The following is a 17,283-nucleotide window of genomic DNA, read 5'->3' as shown; positions in this document are numbered from 1 at the left end:
AGGAGTGAAATAAAAAATGGAGGAAGAATTGAAGTGAACTCAAAAGCAGGGGTTGTGCACAGCAGAACAGAACTAAAAGCTGCAGCTATTTTTATTTTATCACTCTGGCCAGATTTTTTTTTTTTGGGGGGGGGGGGGTTTCAATGTAAACAATTTGGAAAGTTTAAATTGAAAGTGTGTTCAATAATAATTGAAACCAAATCCTGTAACGTGTGTGTGTCATTCTTTGTGTGAAGTCAATGACATTTACAGTCAATAGATGTATTAGTTATTCAGGGTCAATTAATACCTTTTTGATAACTGTCTATTCCTCTCAAACCATCATTAGCAGATGTGGTGACTCTAGAACTTAAGATATATATTTTTTTCAGGTGAAACATCATAGGTTGATCAAGACCTGGTTACACATAGATACCTCTTGAGTTAAAACAGATATGGATTTATAATAAACTATAAAAGAAAATCTTAAACTTAGAACATAACCGACTCTGGTTTAAATCATATAAACGTGTCATTTTTCAGTCATACAAACGGTTTGTCTCCTTGAAGCATTTACCTCATTTAGACACTACGAGGCGCTCGAGGTTTTTTCCTAAAACTGCTGGAACAGGGATGCGCTGCGTGGACCTCCGTGAAGGCTGATTTATGGTTGCGCGTTACACCAAGCAGAGCCTACGGCGTAGGTTACGCGGCGTACGGCGCGCTTGACGCGTACAGTACGCCGTAGGCTACGCCGTCGATTTAACGCAGAACCATAATTCAGGCTTAAAGCGTCTGCTCTGTTCACCTGGGACTCAAGTTTGTTTGGGGCTCGTTGCAGAATAAAAGCTTCTGTGTTTGGTTGCGTTTGAGAGAGTTAAAAGTTACGATCTGCGTGTGGCCAACAGTCATTGCACAGAAAGTGATCTTGAGCCGTTGTGCCAAAAAGAGATGTCCTGCCAGAATCTGATTTCTCTCCTGAAAATGGGTCGTTTTACCTGCAAAAATTGATTGAAGGCCAAATACAGTTAATGAAAGGTTGTTTCTACCTAAATATGATTTGATCTCATTCTTGAGCTTCATAATATAAACACTAGAGCTCACAGGATTGCTTTTAACTCTTTTAAAGAACCATTACAACACAAAATAGGCATTTTCACCTGCCAAAAACTGATTGAAGGCCAAATACAGTTAATGAAAAGTTGTTTCTGCCTAAATATGACTTGATCTCATTCTTGAGCTTCATAATCTGAAAATCTGACGTTTTAGCGCTATCGCTCTGCGGGCTGCTGTGCGCGCTCCCGCGGCCAGAAATCAGATTCTGGCACGCAATCACTTTTTGGCACAACACCGGTGTTCTGTCGATTTTTGCTACCCTATCAAAAAATGCTACCTAGTTGTTTTCTAGCTTTGTGGAGCTACGATTTTACTGTTTTACTCCCTAAACCACTTCCTTTCCCCCCGAATGGTCCTTGTCTCTTTCCAGCCCGTCATTGTAAATAAGAATGTTCTTAATGACCTGCCTGGTTAAATAAAGGCCAATGACTGAATGAATATCCAATAAAGTGATAGAATTGTTTTTTTCCCTCTTTATCGTATAATGTTCACAAAGTGTAATGTCATGGGTAGTTTATTTTTTAAAGGATCAAATACTCAACATCCCATATTATCCATTTTAAATCAATATTTCAGGGGTAGCATAATTTGATAGTCCAGTAACATCCTATCAAATAATGCTCCCGTCACTTGATGCATTCAGGTAAGATACTAATCACCTCACTGCCACTGCAGGACGAATGTCAGCATACTAACACCTCAATTTATCCATTTTGTAATCACGATTTTTGGATTGATAATAGGTATAAAATAATAAGAAATAAAAGTAAAGGAACACACAAACAAAGAAATGGTCTCAATTTATTGTTTCAAAAAACCTTTAAAACAGCGTGGACTGAAGGGATGCAGTTGTGCTTCAAACAAATAAAAAGATCTATGAATCAAATAAAATGTAATCTCTCTAACTTCGGATACATTAGAAATAATTTAACTTGTTGATTCATCCAAACTGTTTCTTAAAGCAATGATAGTAGCACATATCACCTACTGTATAACAAGCTGGGCAATGGCATGTAAATCCACACTAAAGCCTATTGAGATTGCATACAAAACAGTCTTTGAAAATTCTAGATAAAAAGTCCAACAAGCCAATTATGGCTTACAGCATTAAGATTCCCAGAATATTCTAATTTTTTGAGATAGGATATTTGAGTTTTCTTAAGCTGTAAGCCATGATCAGCAATATTAAAATAATAAAAGGCTTGCAATATTTCAGTTGATTTGTAATGAATCCAGAATGGATGACATTTTTGTTTTTTTAATTGCATTACAGAAAATCACAATATTCAAATTTTCTGAGACAGTCCTGTGTGTGTGTCTGGAACCTTCTTTTACATCAACCTGCCCCAGGGACTAAAGATGCATATTAGCCACTGGCTATAATCTAGCATATTTACATGAAAATGTTATTATTAATATGCACTGTCCCTGGTTCTTTTCCTTTAAAAATAAAATACAAATACAATAATTTTTTTTATATAAACTTTATTTAACATTTAAATTTACAAAATTCCTTTGAGGAAACATTAGCTGCATCTAAAACATTAGAAGCTCATAACACACAAGCAAATATGTAAACCTATACATTTGTCTTCTACGTGTAGATACATTGTATACATCTTAACAACAGTATTTGTAATTGGTAACAGGACAAGAAGACAGGATAAAAAAGGATTAAATAAAATAAAAAATAAAATAATCATAGGGGTTGACATTTCAACAAAAGTGCTTAAGCGTAGCAAGATTGTAACTTAAAGAGCAAGAGACTTTGACATGGTTTCATATAAATCATGTATAGACTGATATTCTTCTGATAGTACCTTTATGGATGTTATATAATTTTTTATTTCATTTTTAAAACAGACTATGGAGGGTTTGCTGTTTTTCCATTTATTTTTATGTATATGATATTTTCCCATAATGAGAATTATATTCACCATCTTGGATTCCTTCTTTGACAGACCATCCATATAAATCATGACCTGAAACTTGTTAAACAAAGAGTTGTTGATCCCAATATTTAACCAGCGAATAATAAATACAATAATAAATACAAGAAATGATGTGCGTGGCAATCAAACTTTGAAAATCGACTGTGCGCATGCGCAGAACCAGAAGGTATCAGTTGTGGACGGGTAGCAGGGACTGACAGAACACCGGGCTGAGTTGTGGACGGGTAGCAGGGACTGACAGAACACCGGGCTGAGTTGTGGACGGGTAGCAGGGACTGACAGAACACTGGGTAGCAGGGACTGACAGAACACCGGGCTGAGTTGTGGACGGGTAGCAGGGACTGACAGAACAGCGGGGCTGAGTTGTGGACGGGTAGCAGGGACTGACAGAACACCGGGCTGAGTTGTGGACGGGTAGCAGGGGCTGACAGAACACTGGGGCTGAGTTGTAGTAGAGTTGGCGCTGCTGCTGAAGGAGTCCGTCCCAGACACAAACCCCCTCCCACATGCAACTAAATACAGAAAGACTCCATGTTGCACGGACATACTTGGGCCAGCAGATGTGAACTGTCTCCTAAAGTGTATACCTACTTTCCACAGCGAGCAACTTGAGTGCACTTGCTGCATGTTTTGGATTAAAACCATCGCGTTTGCAGCGCTGTTGTCCCGGACAGGCCTCGTGTTTCTGGATCTGAGCTCCGGGGCTGAAGCCGCCAAACCCCCAGCTGCTGGTTCACTTTAGTTTATAATCAGTCAGGCGTCGGGTTAAAATCTTCTTTTTTTGACACGCACAAGGTGCCGTTGTTGTAGACCGAAACTTGTCTGTAAAGCGATGATATTTCTCGGAAAGCCATAGATGACAGCCGCTCGCGGGCCTTGCCCTGAGCACCGAGCTTGCCTGGTGCGCGCTGCCGCCGCAACAGTCGCCCTCCTCGGACACTTCGGTCTCGGCTTCGCGGTCGACGCTCTGCTAGCTCTGCTAGCTCTGCGCTAACTAGCACACGGACCCGAGCTGCGCTGAACAAAACAACAAAACAGGACTAAAGCACCCGTCCCAAATGGACCACATGTCCATAATAACTCAAGTCTCCAATCCTAAGGAGGAGGAGATAATATCCTTTAACCAGGAAAAAGGTAAGAAAGTCCTACTAACGCTCGCTGGCTAACTAATGTTCCTCCATGGTGTTAAGGCGGATTTATGGTACCGCGTTATACCTACGCAGAGCTTACGCCGTTGTTTGCGCGGGACGGTGCGCGTTGCCGCGTACCCTACGCCGTAGGCTCTGCGTCGATTTAACGCAGAACCATAATTCAGGCATTAGCATTGTGCGCGCCTGCATGAAGGTTGCTGGTGCACAAGTGTCATTAAAACCGCTTAAAGAATATTTTCTCAGGTTCCTACGGAGCTGGAAAACCTTGAAAGTGCTTGAATGTCAATGTTGTGTATTCAAGGCCTGAAAAGTGCTTGAATTTTAGTTTAAGTGCTTGAAAGTGCTTGAAATTATAACTCTGTCTTTCACCAAATTGGGATCAGACTGTATAGTTTAGTTATTACAATCAGAAATAAAATCAGTAAGATGAAACATAACTACATGTTTACAGCACGATAGAATGTACATAATTGTGATAAAAAGCGGAAAAAACAATTATGAGTATATATATTCCTGTAGATATTTCCCCCCAGCAATAAGGTGCTTGAAGATTTTGAAAATGACCCTTGAAAGTGCTTGAAAAGTGCTTGAATTTGACCTTGAAAGATGTGTAGGAACCGTGTTTTGTGAATGCAACAAGTCTGTGAGAGGGGCATGCAAACAGCAGCAGTCCGGGGTCCTGGACGACTACAGCCAGCGGTCAAAACATGTCCACTATTTGTGTGGGAGTTTGTGCAATTATCGCGCTTATGTTTGTGCTCCAGTGACAGAAGAAGAAACATCTAGTGGATAAAATAGTCCCTTGTTTTGGGGGGTTTAGAGTAGCTCCCCCAGTGTGCGGTTTTCTGTGTTGTCCAGACGGGATGTATGATGGATGTAAATGTTTATCCAGATATCATACCTTTCACAGAGTTTATTCACAAATAATTTAAAAACACAAATACAGATATCAATCAATTGAGATAAGTTTGTAAAAAGGGACTCCCCATAAGCTACTGTAGCTTATGAATAGGGACCCAGTCATACAGCAAAACAACTATAAATTACACAGATACATATAATAACCTTATTACCTAAAAAAAAAAAACCCACACACAATAAAACCCTGAGATCCTCAGATTTCCTAGATACAAAGATATTCTTGTAAAAATAATACATCAGGTATTGGTACATAAACATTCACAGATAGTTTTAGAGTTAGACGTAATTTGAGAATTAGACATAATTTAATAAGAAGAGACAGAAGTTAATAACAATTTATGTCTCTTTTTAAAAATTGAGAGAGATCCAGACTCTTTTATAGCAACTATCAATCTCATTCCAAATGTTTGGACCTTTACAAGTTACACTGAAACTTGTACATTTCAGTTTCCTTTTCTTTCCCTTTAAAAGTTGTTTTCCCCTTGTGGTGTGTTCATGAGTGGGTTAGATTCATGTGTTCATGAGTGGGAGAATAAATTGGGATGAGATGACAGTCTGTCATTGAGTCTAAACACTACATTGTACATTACACAGGCATTGTGGAAAATGTTACAAATGTTGACCGAGAGATGTCTTAAAGTAACACTGATGCCGGTTTATAACTTTGTTTTCTAAATCACGAAGGGGTCTCGTCGTCTTTTACACTGTTTTGACTGCCTGGTGTATCTTATAATGAAATCCAGGACCCGTTAACTTGGTGCCTCCTTGTTTCTATGCCTAGTCTTAAAAGAGCTCACATTCACAGTCTATTTAGTCGGTAACCTCCTGATCTACACTGAAGGTCACGTGTTAATTTTAAGAACATGGCTACACACATCTATCGATAAGCGTTCTGAGGGCCTGGTGGTTCTTTCTGGGTCACCCTGGTGCGAGTGTGGATCAGTATCTCTGACCACCACTTTGCTTGTCAGACCATTAGTAATGTGAGAACATGAGTCTTTCAAGCACACAGCATTTCCTTGGAGGGTACAAAGGTGTCCCTCAGTAACTACTACTACTACTACTGTCATTTAGCAGACGCTTTTATCCAAAGACACTTACATGGTGACAACAAGACAAGCTCAAAAATTACACAGTTCAGGTCCAGCTGGATCAATGACTGCTGAGAGTCCAGTTGGACACACGTGCTGTCACGCCAGTGCTAGAATATCTTTTTTATATATATATATATATATATATATATAAATAACAAGAAAGCTACGTCTAAGAAGTCACCATCTTGACGTAAGTGCATGCATCTTACTAGACGGCGAACTACCACAGGTTCTGCGTGAAATGAATATGTGTGGGCGTTTATAGCAGGTATGTGAGCATTTTGGGAGATTGACACTGCAAGTGGGGGCTGGCCCAGACCATAATATTAGTAACAGTGGTGTAATAATAGTGCTAGAATACCTCCATGTTGCTGCTCAGCAAGTTCAGGCTCTAACATATCCAAAGCTGTCGTCAATGTTTTGTTTAAATTTGTTTGCCAGTGACAATTTGATGTTTGAAGAGTGTTATTGTGAAGGGCAAAATAATAAGTCCGATTAGTGGTTTGTAGATAAGATACCAGTACTTTTTTTTTTCTTCTTCTTCTTTTCAGCCGAGTACTAATCTGATATCAGTGTTATTTTTAAACATTTATTTTAATAAATATTAAATAATGAAATCCAGGATTTAAATATAAAATGCAGCTACAAATATGTAAAATTAAAATAAAAAAAAAGCAAGCAAGTGCCTACTCAGCTCGACTCGCCTCAGTTTAGCGCTTTCCCACTAGGGGTCTAACGTGCAAAGTAGATACTTTTCTGTAACTATTCTGCCGAGGTTCTAAGCCGCTGAGTCGGCTGTATCTGACGTCATCACACAACAGGCCACCGATTGGTCGGAGGGTTGGATTCAGACGTCTGAGTCAGGAGGAGGAAATCAGAGAAAGAGACTCTGATGGATTCTGGTTCATTTTATTCAACCAGCAATGGCAGCAAAAGTCTGTTTCATGATCCAACTCTGAGGGTCAGATGTTCATAAACCTGGTCCTGAGGAGAGAATTAAAAAGGGATCTACACGGGCGATAAGGAACGACCAGATCTACCAGGAGATCTGTCTCTTCATAGCTGCTCACGGCTCCAGCTGACTTTTCAGCAGCAGAGACAAACTAAAAAAAAAAGCGTTGCCGCTTGAAGCTTCTCTAACTCTCAATTTTTAACTTGATATCAAACACAAGCCACAGACCCAGCAGCACATCTATCATCTCCTCCAGGTTCTACATCTTTAGTGTTGTTGTCTTCTTCGTTTAAGCTGGGCAGACACTGTGCGATATTTTAAATTGTTTGATTCAGCCCCATCTCAAACTGCACGACTAGATCACTGAGTTCAAAAGTTCACACGATTTATGGTCTCACACTGTACGACCCGATGCTCTGATGAGACCCGTCTGCTCACACTATACGATCATAATCCTCACGTCGGACTTCTGTTACTGGAACTGCAACGTCAAAAAGAAGTGGAAGAGGAGGAACCCCGAAGTGGGAGACACGGAAGATGCTCAGCAAAAACAAACGCGCTGCAGCAATTTGTGCCATTCTGTGTGACGATAAATGGAAAAAGATTAGACAACGTCGTGATTGGACAAGGAATTGGCTGGGCAGACGTGGGAAATGCGGTCCTTTTTTCTGCTATTAAAACATGATTTGTAATGTGAATTTGCAACACTTTAAACTACAAATAATGGTTTTTGACGTGACATCAGAGATCATCATGCTCTCTGTGAAAGGATGAGTCCAATCGGGTCGTAGCTGCTTCAACTGTGATTCCTTCACGAGGAGCGACCAGGATTTCAAACACGCTTGATTTTCTTGCGAGAACACGATACACGATCGGGAGCTCGTCGTGAGGTGTTAATCTTTCATCGTTACCCCACGTATACTGCACGACCAACGATTGGGTCGAACCAATCCAAAAAAAACGATCCAAAAAATAGTGGCACGAGTGGAAAATCGGTTCAAAACGAGCCGATAATCGCACAGTGTTTGCCCGGCTTTAGATCACACAGTCAAATACGTCACAGCAGCTTCACTCCAACCTCCTAGTTCACTGTGCTGAATTGTTATTGAAAAGAAACCAGGTCGAGCTGAGATGAGCAGAGTAGGTGCTGGTGGAAAAGTGCCATTATATTTTGACATGTGCATATTAGGGGTCTTAAAGCTCATTGCCTTTCCGTCCTTTAGCAGACATAAATATTATCTAGAACAAAGAAATCTACATTTTGTCCAACATTGCTGCAGTTTTCTGACCTTTTTTCAGGAATTTCTCGATAAAATCCTACTTTATCACCTAATGGCTCATCAAATGCTTAATAAGGTTGCTTGTGTTACTTTTTTGCAACATTTGTGCCAACTCTGAAAATCACAGCTTTGAGCATAATGAGCATGTCGCAATTTTGAATCAAAACAGGACGTTGCACGGCAATATTGCATATCTTCCTTCTCTGGCCTTTAGAGCGTTAAAGAAAAATCGGGGTTGTGTTAATAAAAAGTACCTGGTACTGGATGGCGCACAGATGTATAAAGTCACAGATACTGATACCCTCACTTTCAGCTGCGTCGGCCAGTATTTAGTTGGTTAAGTCAATCGGGTAAAATTGACAATAAATGATTATTAAACTTGGTCCAGTAAAACTTTAAGGCACTTTAAGGCAAGTTATAGCTTAATAAAAATGTTTCTTCATTTGCCTTTTTTTTCCTTTTGTTTTTAAATTGATATAACTGTCATTGGTCTTCTGGCTATTGTTCAGAGTGTAAGCAACTCAATTGTGGCTTCTGAGTGGTATTTTTACTTATTTAGTATGTGAAATACAATTTGAAAGATTTAAAGTTTGATGTTTTTTGTTTTTCAAATGTGTATGGCCAAATGCACTGTCAAATTGGGTAAGGTTTAGTTCAACCTGGTGTTAACCCCCTATGTGACCCAACAAAGTCACATTACCTCTTGCACTGACCAACAGAAAATTAATATTTATCATGTATTATTAATTTATCTGTTTTTTTTACCCACTGCAGAAACATGCATGCACACACATCATGAGTAACCTCTAATGTTGATTTTAGCCTAGAAATTATAATCAAGTACCTTCTGCTCATAACTCTTGGCCTCATAACTAAATTGCAACATCACACAGCAGAATTTAGTTGCTCGTAGAGGTTGTTGGGGTGCCTTTCTTTTTTGTGTGTCTTTATGTGCCCTTTAAGGTGTTATTATTGGATGAAAAAAATTATAATGCGAGCACAATCCATGCTGAGACCTTGATTAGGTGTTTGAGATGAAATCATCGCATGACCTCTCTTTCAAACAGCTTAACTATGAGGTTCAATAGCGCTCATGCATGTAATACAGTGTGATTCCTTTTTTTAGTATTATTATTAGTAGGGCTGCACGATTAATCGTTAAAAAATCGCGATCTCGATTCATGCTTGAACACAATCTCATTTCCAAATGATGACGATTTAAATTTTTTTTTTTTTTTTTTTATAAAGATGGCTGCATAAAAAAAGGACTAGGCCTATGTTCTAGGTTGTTGTAGTCCTGTCATGGTCAACTATCATGTTGTCATGTTTGTTATATTTTGTTAATGATTGTGGATTACATTTGGAGAAACATCTACCTTTCTCATCACCTGACACATATTGCACATAAATATTGTTAAAATTGTTATTGTTAAAATGATTTAAAGACAAGAGAGATGTTTATTGTTTTTATGTTCAATGTCAGCTGTTACAGCAAAATGCAGCCAGAGGAATAATTTGTTGCCTCAGAACTACAGGATCTGTTACAAGTCCCCTTTCTGAAAGGGTGTTCAACTCAGGGAGGAACAAATATTGTTAAATTGTTATTATTGTTTAAATTATTTAAAGACAAGAGAGATGTTTATTGTTTTTATGTTCACCGTCAGCTGTTACAAAGTTGATGCCAGTCTTTTATCAGGCACCATCATATTTTTTGTAACGTTTACCTTTTGTATCGGCAGCTTCTTAATAGCAGCAAAAGGCAATGGGGGGTTCATCCCAGCCAGAGGAATAATTTGTTGCCTCAGAACTACAGGATCTGTTACAAGTCCCCTTTCTGAAAGGGTGTTTAACTCACACCGTGTCCACACTGCATGCGACGCGAGCGAGCGTCAGCGTCAAAAACAATTCCATTGCTTTATTTTTTATGTGCACTGTCTACACTGCATGCGAGCGACGCGGCGCTATGCGGCGCGACGCGGCGCGCCGTTTTGAGCTGGACTTTTGTCGCACGCCCTGCTTCTATTTTCTTCCCGTCGGTCGCGTTGAAAGCCGGTTGAAAGTTGGAAAAAAAAGTGTAAAGCGCTGTAGGAAACAGTGGCAGCTGCTGGAGGGAGATCGCCAGGCTGGAAGGTTCTGATAAAATAATAAGATATAATAAGAATCTTATCTTAATCTTATAGGGCTTAATTTGTGCCAGATCCAACAAGATCTGGTACCTATTTGATCATTTCTCGTGTCTTCTGCTTTTCCCCACATCCCGCTTTTCCCCACATCCGCCGTTATTTTGTTCGTTTTTTCCCCACTTTGGTCGGACGTTAGACCTGCTTCTATTTTCTTCCTGCCGCCTGCGTTAAAAGCCGGTTGAAAGCGCTGTAGGAAACAGTCATGATGAGGAACGGCTGATCCAGTTAGTTGAAATGAGAAGTTATCTCTATGATTCCTCTTCATTTCACTACAAAAACCTCAATAAAGTGGCAGCTGCTGGAGGGAGATGGACAGAGAGCTGGAAAAGGGAGCGCACGGGCGGTTGGTGGGGAGAATGAAAGGCGAGTCTCGGGCGGGTGAATAAAGGCAGATTTATGGTTCCGCGTAAAATCGACGGCGTAACCTACGGCGTATGGGTACGCGGCGACGCGCACCGTTCGGTGAGTGCGCCGCGTACCCTACGCCATAAGGTCTGCGTTGGTGTAACGCAGAACCGTAAATCAGCCTTTTAAAAGGCGAGTCTCAGCTGTCAATCAAAAGAACGTGGTAGAACGTGGGGGGCGATAACGCGTTCAGTGTGGACAGAGCGCGTCCGATTCCACGCAGTGCGGCGCGACAGTCGGACGCTCGCATGCAGTTAGGACAAGCTGTCAGGGAGGAACAAATATTGTTCAAAATTGTTATTATTGTTTAAATTATTCAAAGGTTTGTGTAAAGAAGACAAGATATGTTTATTGTTATTATATTTTTGTTCAGCTGTTGCAAAGTTAAAGTAATAAGTGCAATAAATTTTATATTGGAAAAAAATCGTGAGAGAATCGTGATCTCAATTCTAAGCAAAAAAATCGTGATTCTCATTTTGTCCAGAATCGTGCAGCCCTAATTTTTAGTGTTGTCGGGCCCGATCACGGCATTTTCAAAACATCGGTATCGACCAAAAAAGTATCGGGACATACCTTGATGTATTTATTATATAATAAATCGTTTTATATATCGTTGCATTCAACGCCGGCCGGAAGTGACGAAGTAAGCGAAACTAACATGTTTGAATTGTGCAAAAAAACATGTTTGAATTGTGAAATGTTCTATCTGTTCATGTTCATTAAGCTGCTGTTATTCATTTCATGCCATTCAGAATGGCATTCAATGCTATTCAGTGTTGGTTCAGCTTACATCCGCTTTCTAGCCAGTTTTACAAGAAATGGACTGAATCTGTTTGTTATGGTGCTCTTATAACATTCAGCTTTGCACGCAGCTGATGGTAAAACTCAACGAGTAGGTTTAGGTAGTACTTGGTTAAATTGTAGTTAACTTATCTACATGCTAACAAACAATGCAACTGGCCTACACTGAGGTATTTTTATTTTTGATCTGATAATACTTCGAGACAAAAATAAGACTTACAAGTAATGCAGGGCCAAGTTTTGGTTTGCAATTTTTTTCAAGAGTTTCATTTATGTGCATGAGGCTTGTCTTGTCATGGAGTTCAGTGCACTCAAGCTATTGAGTAAAATGTTTCCTTGTTTACTGACAGAAGTGCTTGAGTTGCAGTGCACACACTCATAGGTTGGAATTCACAGTTGTGTATTGGCTGTTGTTTGAAAATAGCACCTCGCTGAGTAAGAGAGTTTTTAAAGCGGGACACAGTTGATGAAACGGACCACTGATGTCTGTATTTGCTTTTTGCCTCCTTTAATTTATCTTCAGAATGAGTCATAAAGTATGCTCCATGTGCATTTAAGTCAAACATTATCATCATTACATAATTTGTCTTTTTTGTCACGTCTACCATGTTTTTGATATTTTCAAAACAGCAATTTATGGGAGAAAAGGGGCTCAGTGATAGTGTATCCTCAAATCCCATGCACATCCACAGAGGTCACAACACTGCCTACCGGTATTTCTGTTTTTCAGAACAGAAAGAATTGTGCTGAAAAAATTAGGTCACTTTTCTGACTGGTCATAACTTCATTAACTTTATGCTTCCCAACTTTATAGTTTAGAGAACCTTTACTTAAAAATGATACCCCTTCTCCATTCCTTGGAAAATTTTAAAGATAGTGGAAGATCTTAACTTTACAGAAAATCCCTAGTCATATCATATATATTTTATTTCAAAAATGCACATATACATGCTTTAGGTTCTCACTAGCATGTTATTAACCATTAATATATATGCAGACAAGGTAAAAAAAAAAAAAGAAAATCCCAAGTCATTTCTGTATTTCCTTATCCCCTCCACTGAGCTACTTTGTTTTTTTTCCTCATACCATAGAACCTTACCTTTCCTCGCAACGGTATGATAAGACTGAAGTTAGTTTAGCACTATAGTTGCAGTAATATATAGTTTGCCAGCATAGCCCTCCCTAACATCTGTCCTGCAGCAGTCTCAAAGACGCTTTTCTTTTGCTTAAACAGGCTCAAAACAGTCGGGACAAGTCTTGGCCACCTTTGCTCTTGGACTTTCTTTGACGGCTGTCTTATGACATGTGCCTGCTGTCCCAACTGCTTTGGCTGCCAAGCAGCTGCCTATATATAGAATTGTCTTGTTGGCTGAGACAGAACTGACCTTTGGCCCTATTAAAACTATTTGTGAAAATGACAGTGATTTATGCTTTGTTGTAAATGACATTCAATACCGTAGTTTAGGAAAAACAGCACACTTATTTCTTTAGCAGAAGATGGTGAAAACAATGATCTTGGAGGATTTTTTAAATTGTATTCTTATTTAGATTTTGTTTGGTGTTGGAGTTTCAACCTTTTAAAGTTGAAATTGTTGGGCTGGGCCCTCAAGAGGAAGAGTTGCATCTTACAGTCCATTTATGCTTACAGTAAAAGCTGTGGTCTTAGGTTGAATTAAAACCGACGTTGAGAGTAGTGCTGAATGAATTAATGAATTAATAGTTTATTTTGGTTACATTACATTATATGCAACTTGTGTGCATGTAACTGACAAAACATTATCATACATATTTACACTAATCAGTTTCACACAATAAACAATAACACACAAACTCTGTGTAACCGAAAAAGGAGGAGGCTGAAGCCAAAGCTTATTTTTGCCGATCCTGTACCTTCCAAAAGATAACTCAGTTTATCAGTAATACAAAAGAAAAGAAAATTTAATTATTTTGTCTTTCAATATTTTTTTTAAAACTCAACAGTTCATCACAAAGTCCATTCCATAATTTGACTCTCAAAAATGCAACACATCTGTATTTAACATTAGTCCTCACATAACATGTTTCAGAGACCCATAGCCTTAAATTAAAATGTGTTTCTTTTAATCTAAAGAAATGTTGAATACAAGTAGGAAGGCTTTTATTCTTAACTCAAAATAACATTTGTAATGTTTTTAAATAACCAATAAACAATATCTATGAATTTTAATGTGGCTGACTTTAAATAATTTATTAGTAGTATCGCGATAAGAAACTTTATTTATCATTCTTATAACTTTTCTGTAGTTCAACTATAGGTTCTGTATGTGTTTCTCCAAATCCCCACAATATGACATGTATGGCATCATAAGAGAGAAATACAATCTGTGCAAACATTTTTTGTCCAACAGATCCCTTGTTTTGTAAATTATACCAATAGATCTTGACAATTTCTGTCTAATGTAATCAATATGTGGCTTCCAACATAGTTTATGATCTATAATTACTCCTAGAAATTGTTTTTCATATACTCTTTCAATTCCAACTCCATTTAGTTTCAATTTTATTTCACAATTAGTTAAATAAAAATACATTTTGTTTCATTTTCATTTAATGATCATTTATTGATATCAAACCTGATATTTAAACATGATCAACTTCCTCTCTGTGACCCTGACCCTTGGTGACCCTGTTCTGCCAAAACATTTCATAACCCTCTAATCCATCCTGCAGTTCTTTTTCATCAGTCAACCAAGTCTCTGAAATTGCTATTATGCTAAATTTTTGTTGAAGCTGATGAAGATATGCTTTAATTTGGAAGAAATTACTGTAGAGACTCCTACTATTAAAATTAATAACTGAAAATCCCTCTATTTCCATACTGGGATTAAACTAATCTTCAGAATAATATTCACAGTTCATGTCAATGTTACGGTAGAATCGGACCTCTGGATCAATGTCATTTTCTAAATCATAAAGCTTGTGACCATGAAGGTCAAAATACTTAAAATCTGTGTATTCACACACTTTAACCAAATGTGTCTCTTACAGATATTATTTTATTATATATTTCATAATACAACAACTAAAATTTTGACATTGCACCTCTCTACCATGTTCATAATTTTCATTTGTACCGATCAAGATCTTTTATATTTCTGACAGCTATCACTTTAGCCGGTTCTGGTGTGCCATTAAGTTGTATCATTATCTTACAGTTCCTTGTCCAGGGGTCCGTTTCACAAAGCAGGTTTAGTGAAAACTCTGAGTCTGTTAACCCTGAAATGAGGGAAACTCTGAGTTTTCTGTTTCACAAAGGGAGGTAACTCAAACCAGAGAAAGAGAGGTAAGTCTAGCCTGTTTCACAAAGAGAGGTAACTTAAACTCTCGGTCAGTTACCGTAGTAACAGACTCTCTGAACCTAACCTGGTCAGTTACCGTAGTAACAGACTCTCTGAACCTAACCTGGTCAGTTACCGTAGTAACAGACTCTCTGAATCTAACCTGGTCGGGACCAGGTTTATATCAATGAACCTGGAGTTTTTCTGCGTCTCCGCCTCTTTCAGAGCCACACGCACATTTGATTTCCTCATTCATTCAGTCAGCAGGCGAGTTTTGGCGAAGTTCTGCCGTCTGTCATTAAAAACAGAGTCAGTATATATATTAGTCCATTGTCATGAACATGGCATGTCCTTTTGATGAAGACACAATTGATGAAGGTGCAGAATTAATGCGCAGAGAATTAAATATTCGTCGGGAGATGGTTATCAGACCACGTAATACATGTATAGGCTTTTACAGTCATAGTCTCATTACAGGCAAAGCAATATATGTTAATCCTTTATTTGTTATAATTTTGATGATTGAATTGTTTAATGATTTCATAATATATTCAAATTTTTTGAGATTTTTTTATTTGGAGTTTTCATAAACTGTGAGCCATAGGCTAATCATCAAAATTATAAAAAATAAAGGCTTGAAATATCTCACTTTGCATGTAGTGGGAAATATTTGTTTCACCTTAAGTTGAATTTACTACGAATGAAGTTTTGCAATATATTCAAATTTTCCGACCTCCACCTGTATATTATTACATGAATAAATAAGAGCATAATACAGGGGTCTCCAACTCCGGTCCTGGATCCACCAATCCAGCATGTTTTAGGTGTCTCCCTGCATGAACACACCTGATTCTAATCAATGGTCGTCATTAACTTGTCATCAAGGTCCGGACACTTCTGTTGCTGACACAGCTCCTTGTATCATGGTGTGCTGAAGCAGGGAAAGATCTAAAACATGCTGGATAGCTGCTCTCCAGGACCGGAGTTGGAGACCCCTGGCATAATATGTGTCTGTATTGGTTCAATACGGAACACAACTTTTAATTCCCAATTATGGAACAATTCCGTATTTCAAGGGACGGGTGGCAAGCCTATCATAAACCTGTTAAGCCATAGAGGGGTTCCACAGGATTGCAGGTGAATGATGTACAGATCTGTTAAATTAATTTTATATTATATTCTGTGCTGCGGTGTTACTCTTTTTTCGAAAAACATGTTCAAATTCGCCATATGCGCGCATTAAAATCTCTAATTCCATTCGGGTGAAAAAGGACACGGTGTGAAGTATGTGGATCTTCAGATGCAATGTTTCCTCAAAGGGATTTTGTAAATTGAAATGTTAAATAATGTTTTTTTTTTTTTTTTTAAAGAAAAAGTACGTGGATCTTTTGCCGTTGTTGTCACCGGTTGCCATGGTGAATCGTTGTATCAGGGCTCTATAGATACTGGCTTTTGATAGTTGTAGCGCACGCGCTTAACTCCAGGTGAAACTACTTAGAGTTGAGTAAATTACCTCAAATCCGCTGTTCTGGAACCGAAAACTCAGAGTTTCCGATCTCAGAGTAGATCAACTAAGAGTTCAGGATTAGACTCAGATTTTGTTGAACCTGCTTTGTGAAACGGACCCCAGGTGTCTTGTATCCGCTTTTCCTTTTTCAGAATTCTAACAATTTTGTGTTTTCTACTCACAAAACAAATGATAATGTTGGACCTGTTGTTTTGTTTTGCATAGTGTGAAAAACAGCTATATTTCGACTGTCTATAGCAGGGGTGTCCAAAGTGGGTCCTCGAGGGCCGGTGTCCTGCGTGTTTTAGATGTTTCCCTCTTTTTATCAAACTGTGATACAAGGAGCTTGGTCATCAACAGAACTATCCAGACTTTGATGACAAGCTGGTGACGACCGTTAAGGCTGAATTAAAGGGGACATATTACGGCATTTAATGTATAATTTAAACAGGCCTTGAATGTCTTAAAAACAATCAATAGCTTGTTTTTTCTACATAAATCAGAAATTCCGTCTCTGGGCCATGTTTTTATTTTTTCCGCTTCTAAAGCCTTTTTCTGTGGTTCATTTTCAGGCTCGGGGGTGCTATGATAATGAGGCTCTGCGCTGATTGGCTGCTTGAATGAC

At 38.6% G+C, this 17,283-nt stretch overlaps 1 protein-coding gene across 2 annotated transcripts in view; it reads left to right on the top strand.

The window, feature by feature from the left end:
• The first annotated feature begins 3,224 nt into the window (after positions 1 to 3,224).
• The window catches only part of LOC133453142 (CTD small phosphatase-like protein), a 38,110-nt gene continuing 24,051 nt past the window's right edge, over positions 3,225 to 17,283 (top strand). For both annotated transcript variants that reach the window (XM_061733028.1, XM_061733027.1), the window contains exon 1: positions 3,225 to 4,181. In XM_061733028.1, the coding sequence (XP_061589012.1) occupies positions 4,106 to 4,181 (76 nt within the window). In that variant the 5' untranslated portion in view covers positions 3,225 to 4,105. The remainder of the gene's footprint in view (positions 4,182 to 17,283) is intronic.

This window comes from Cololabis saira, chromosome 10 (assembly GCF_033807715.1).
Source record: "Cololabis saira isolate AMF1-May2022 chromosome 10, fColSai1.1, whole genome shotgun sequence".
In the NCBI taxonomy this organism is placed as follows: domain Eukaryota; kingdom Metazoa; phylum Chordata; class Actinopteri; order Beloniformes; family Belonidae; genus Cololabis; species Cololabis saira.
Note: the sequence above shows the minus strand (reverse complement) of the source record. Positions and strands in the feature narration are given on the sequence as shown.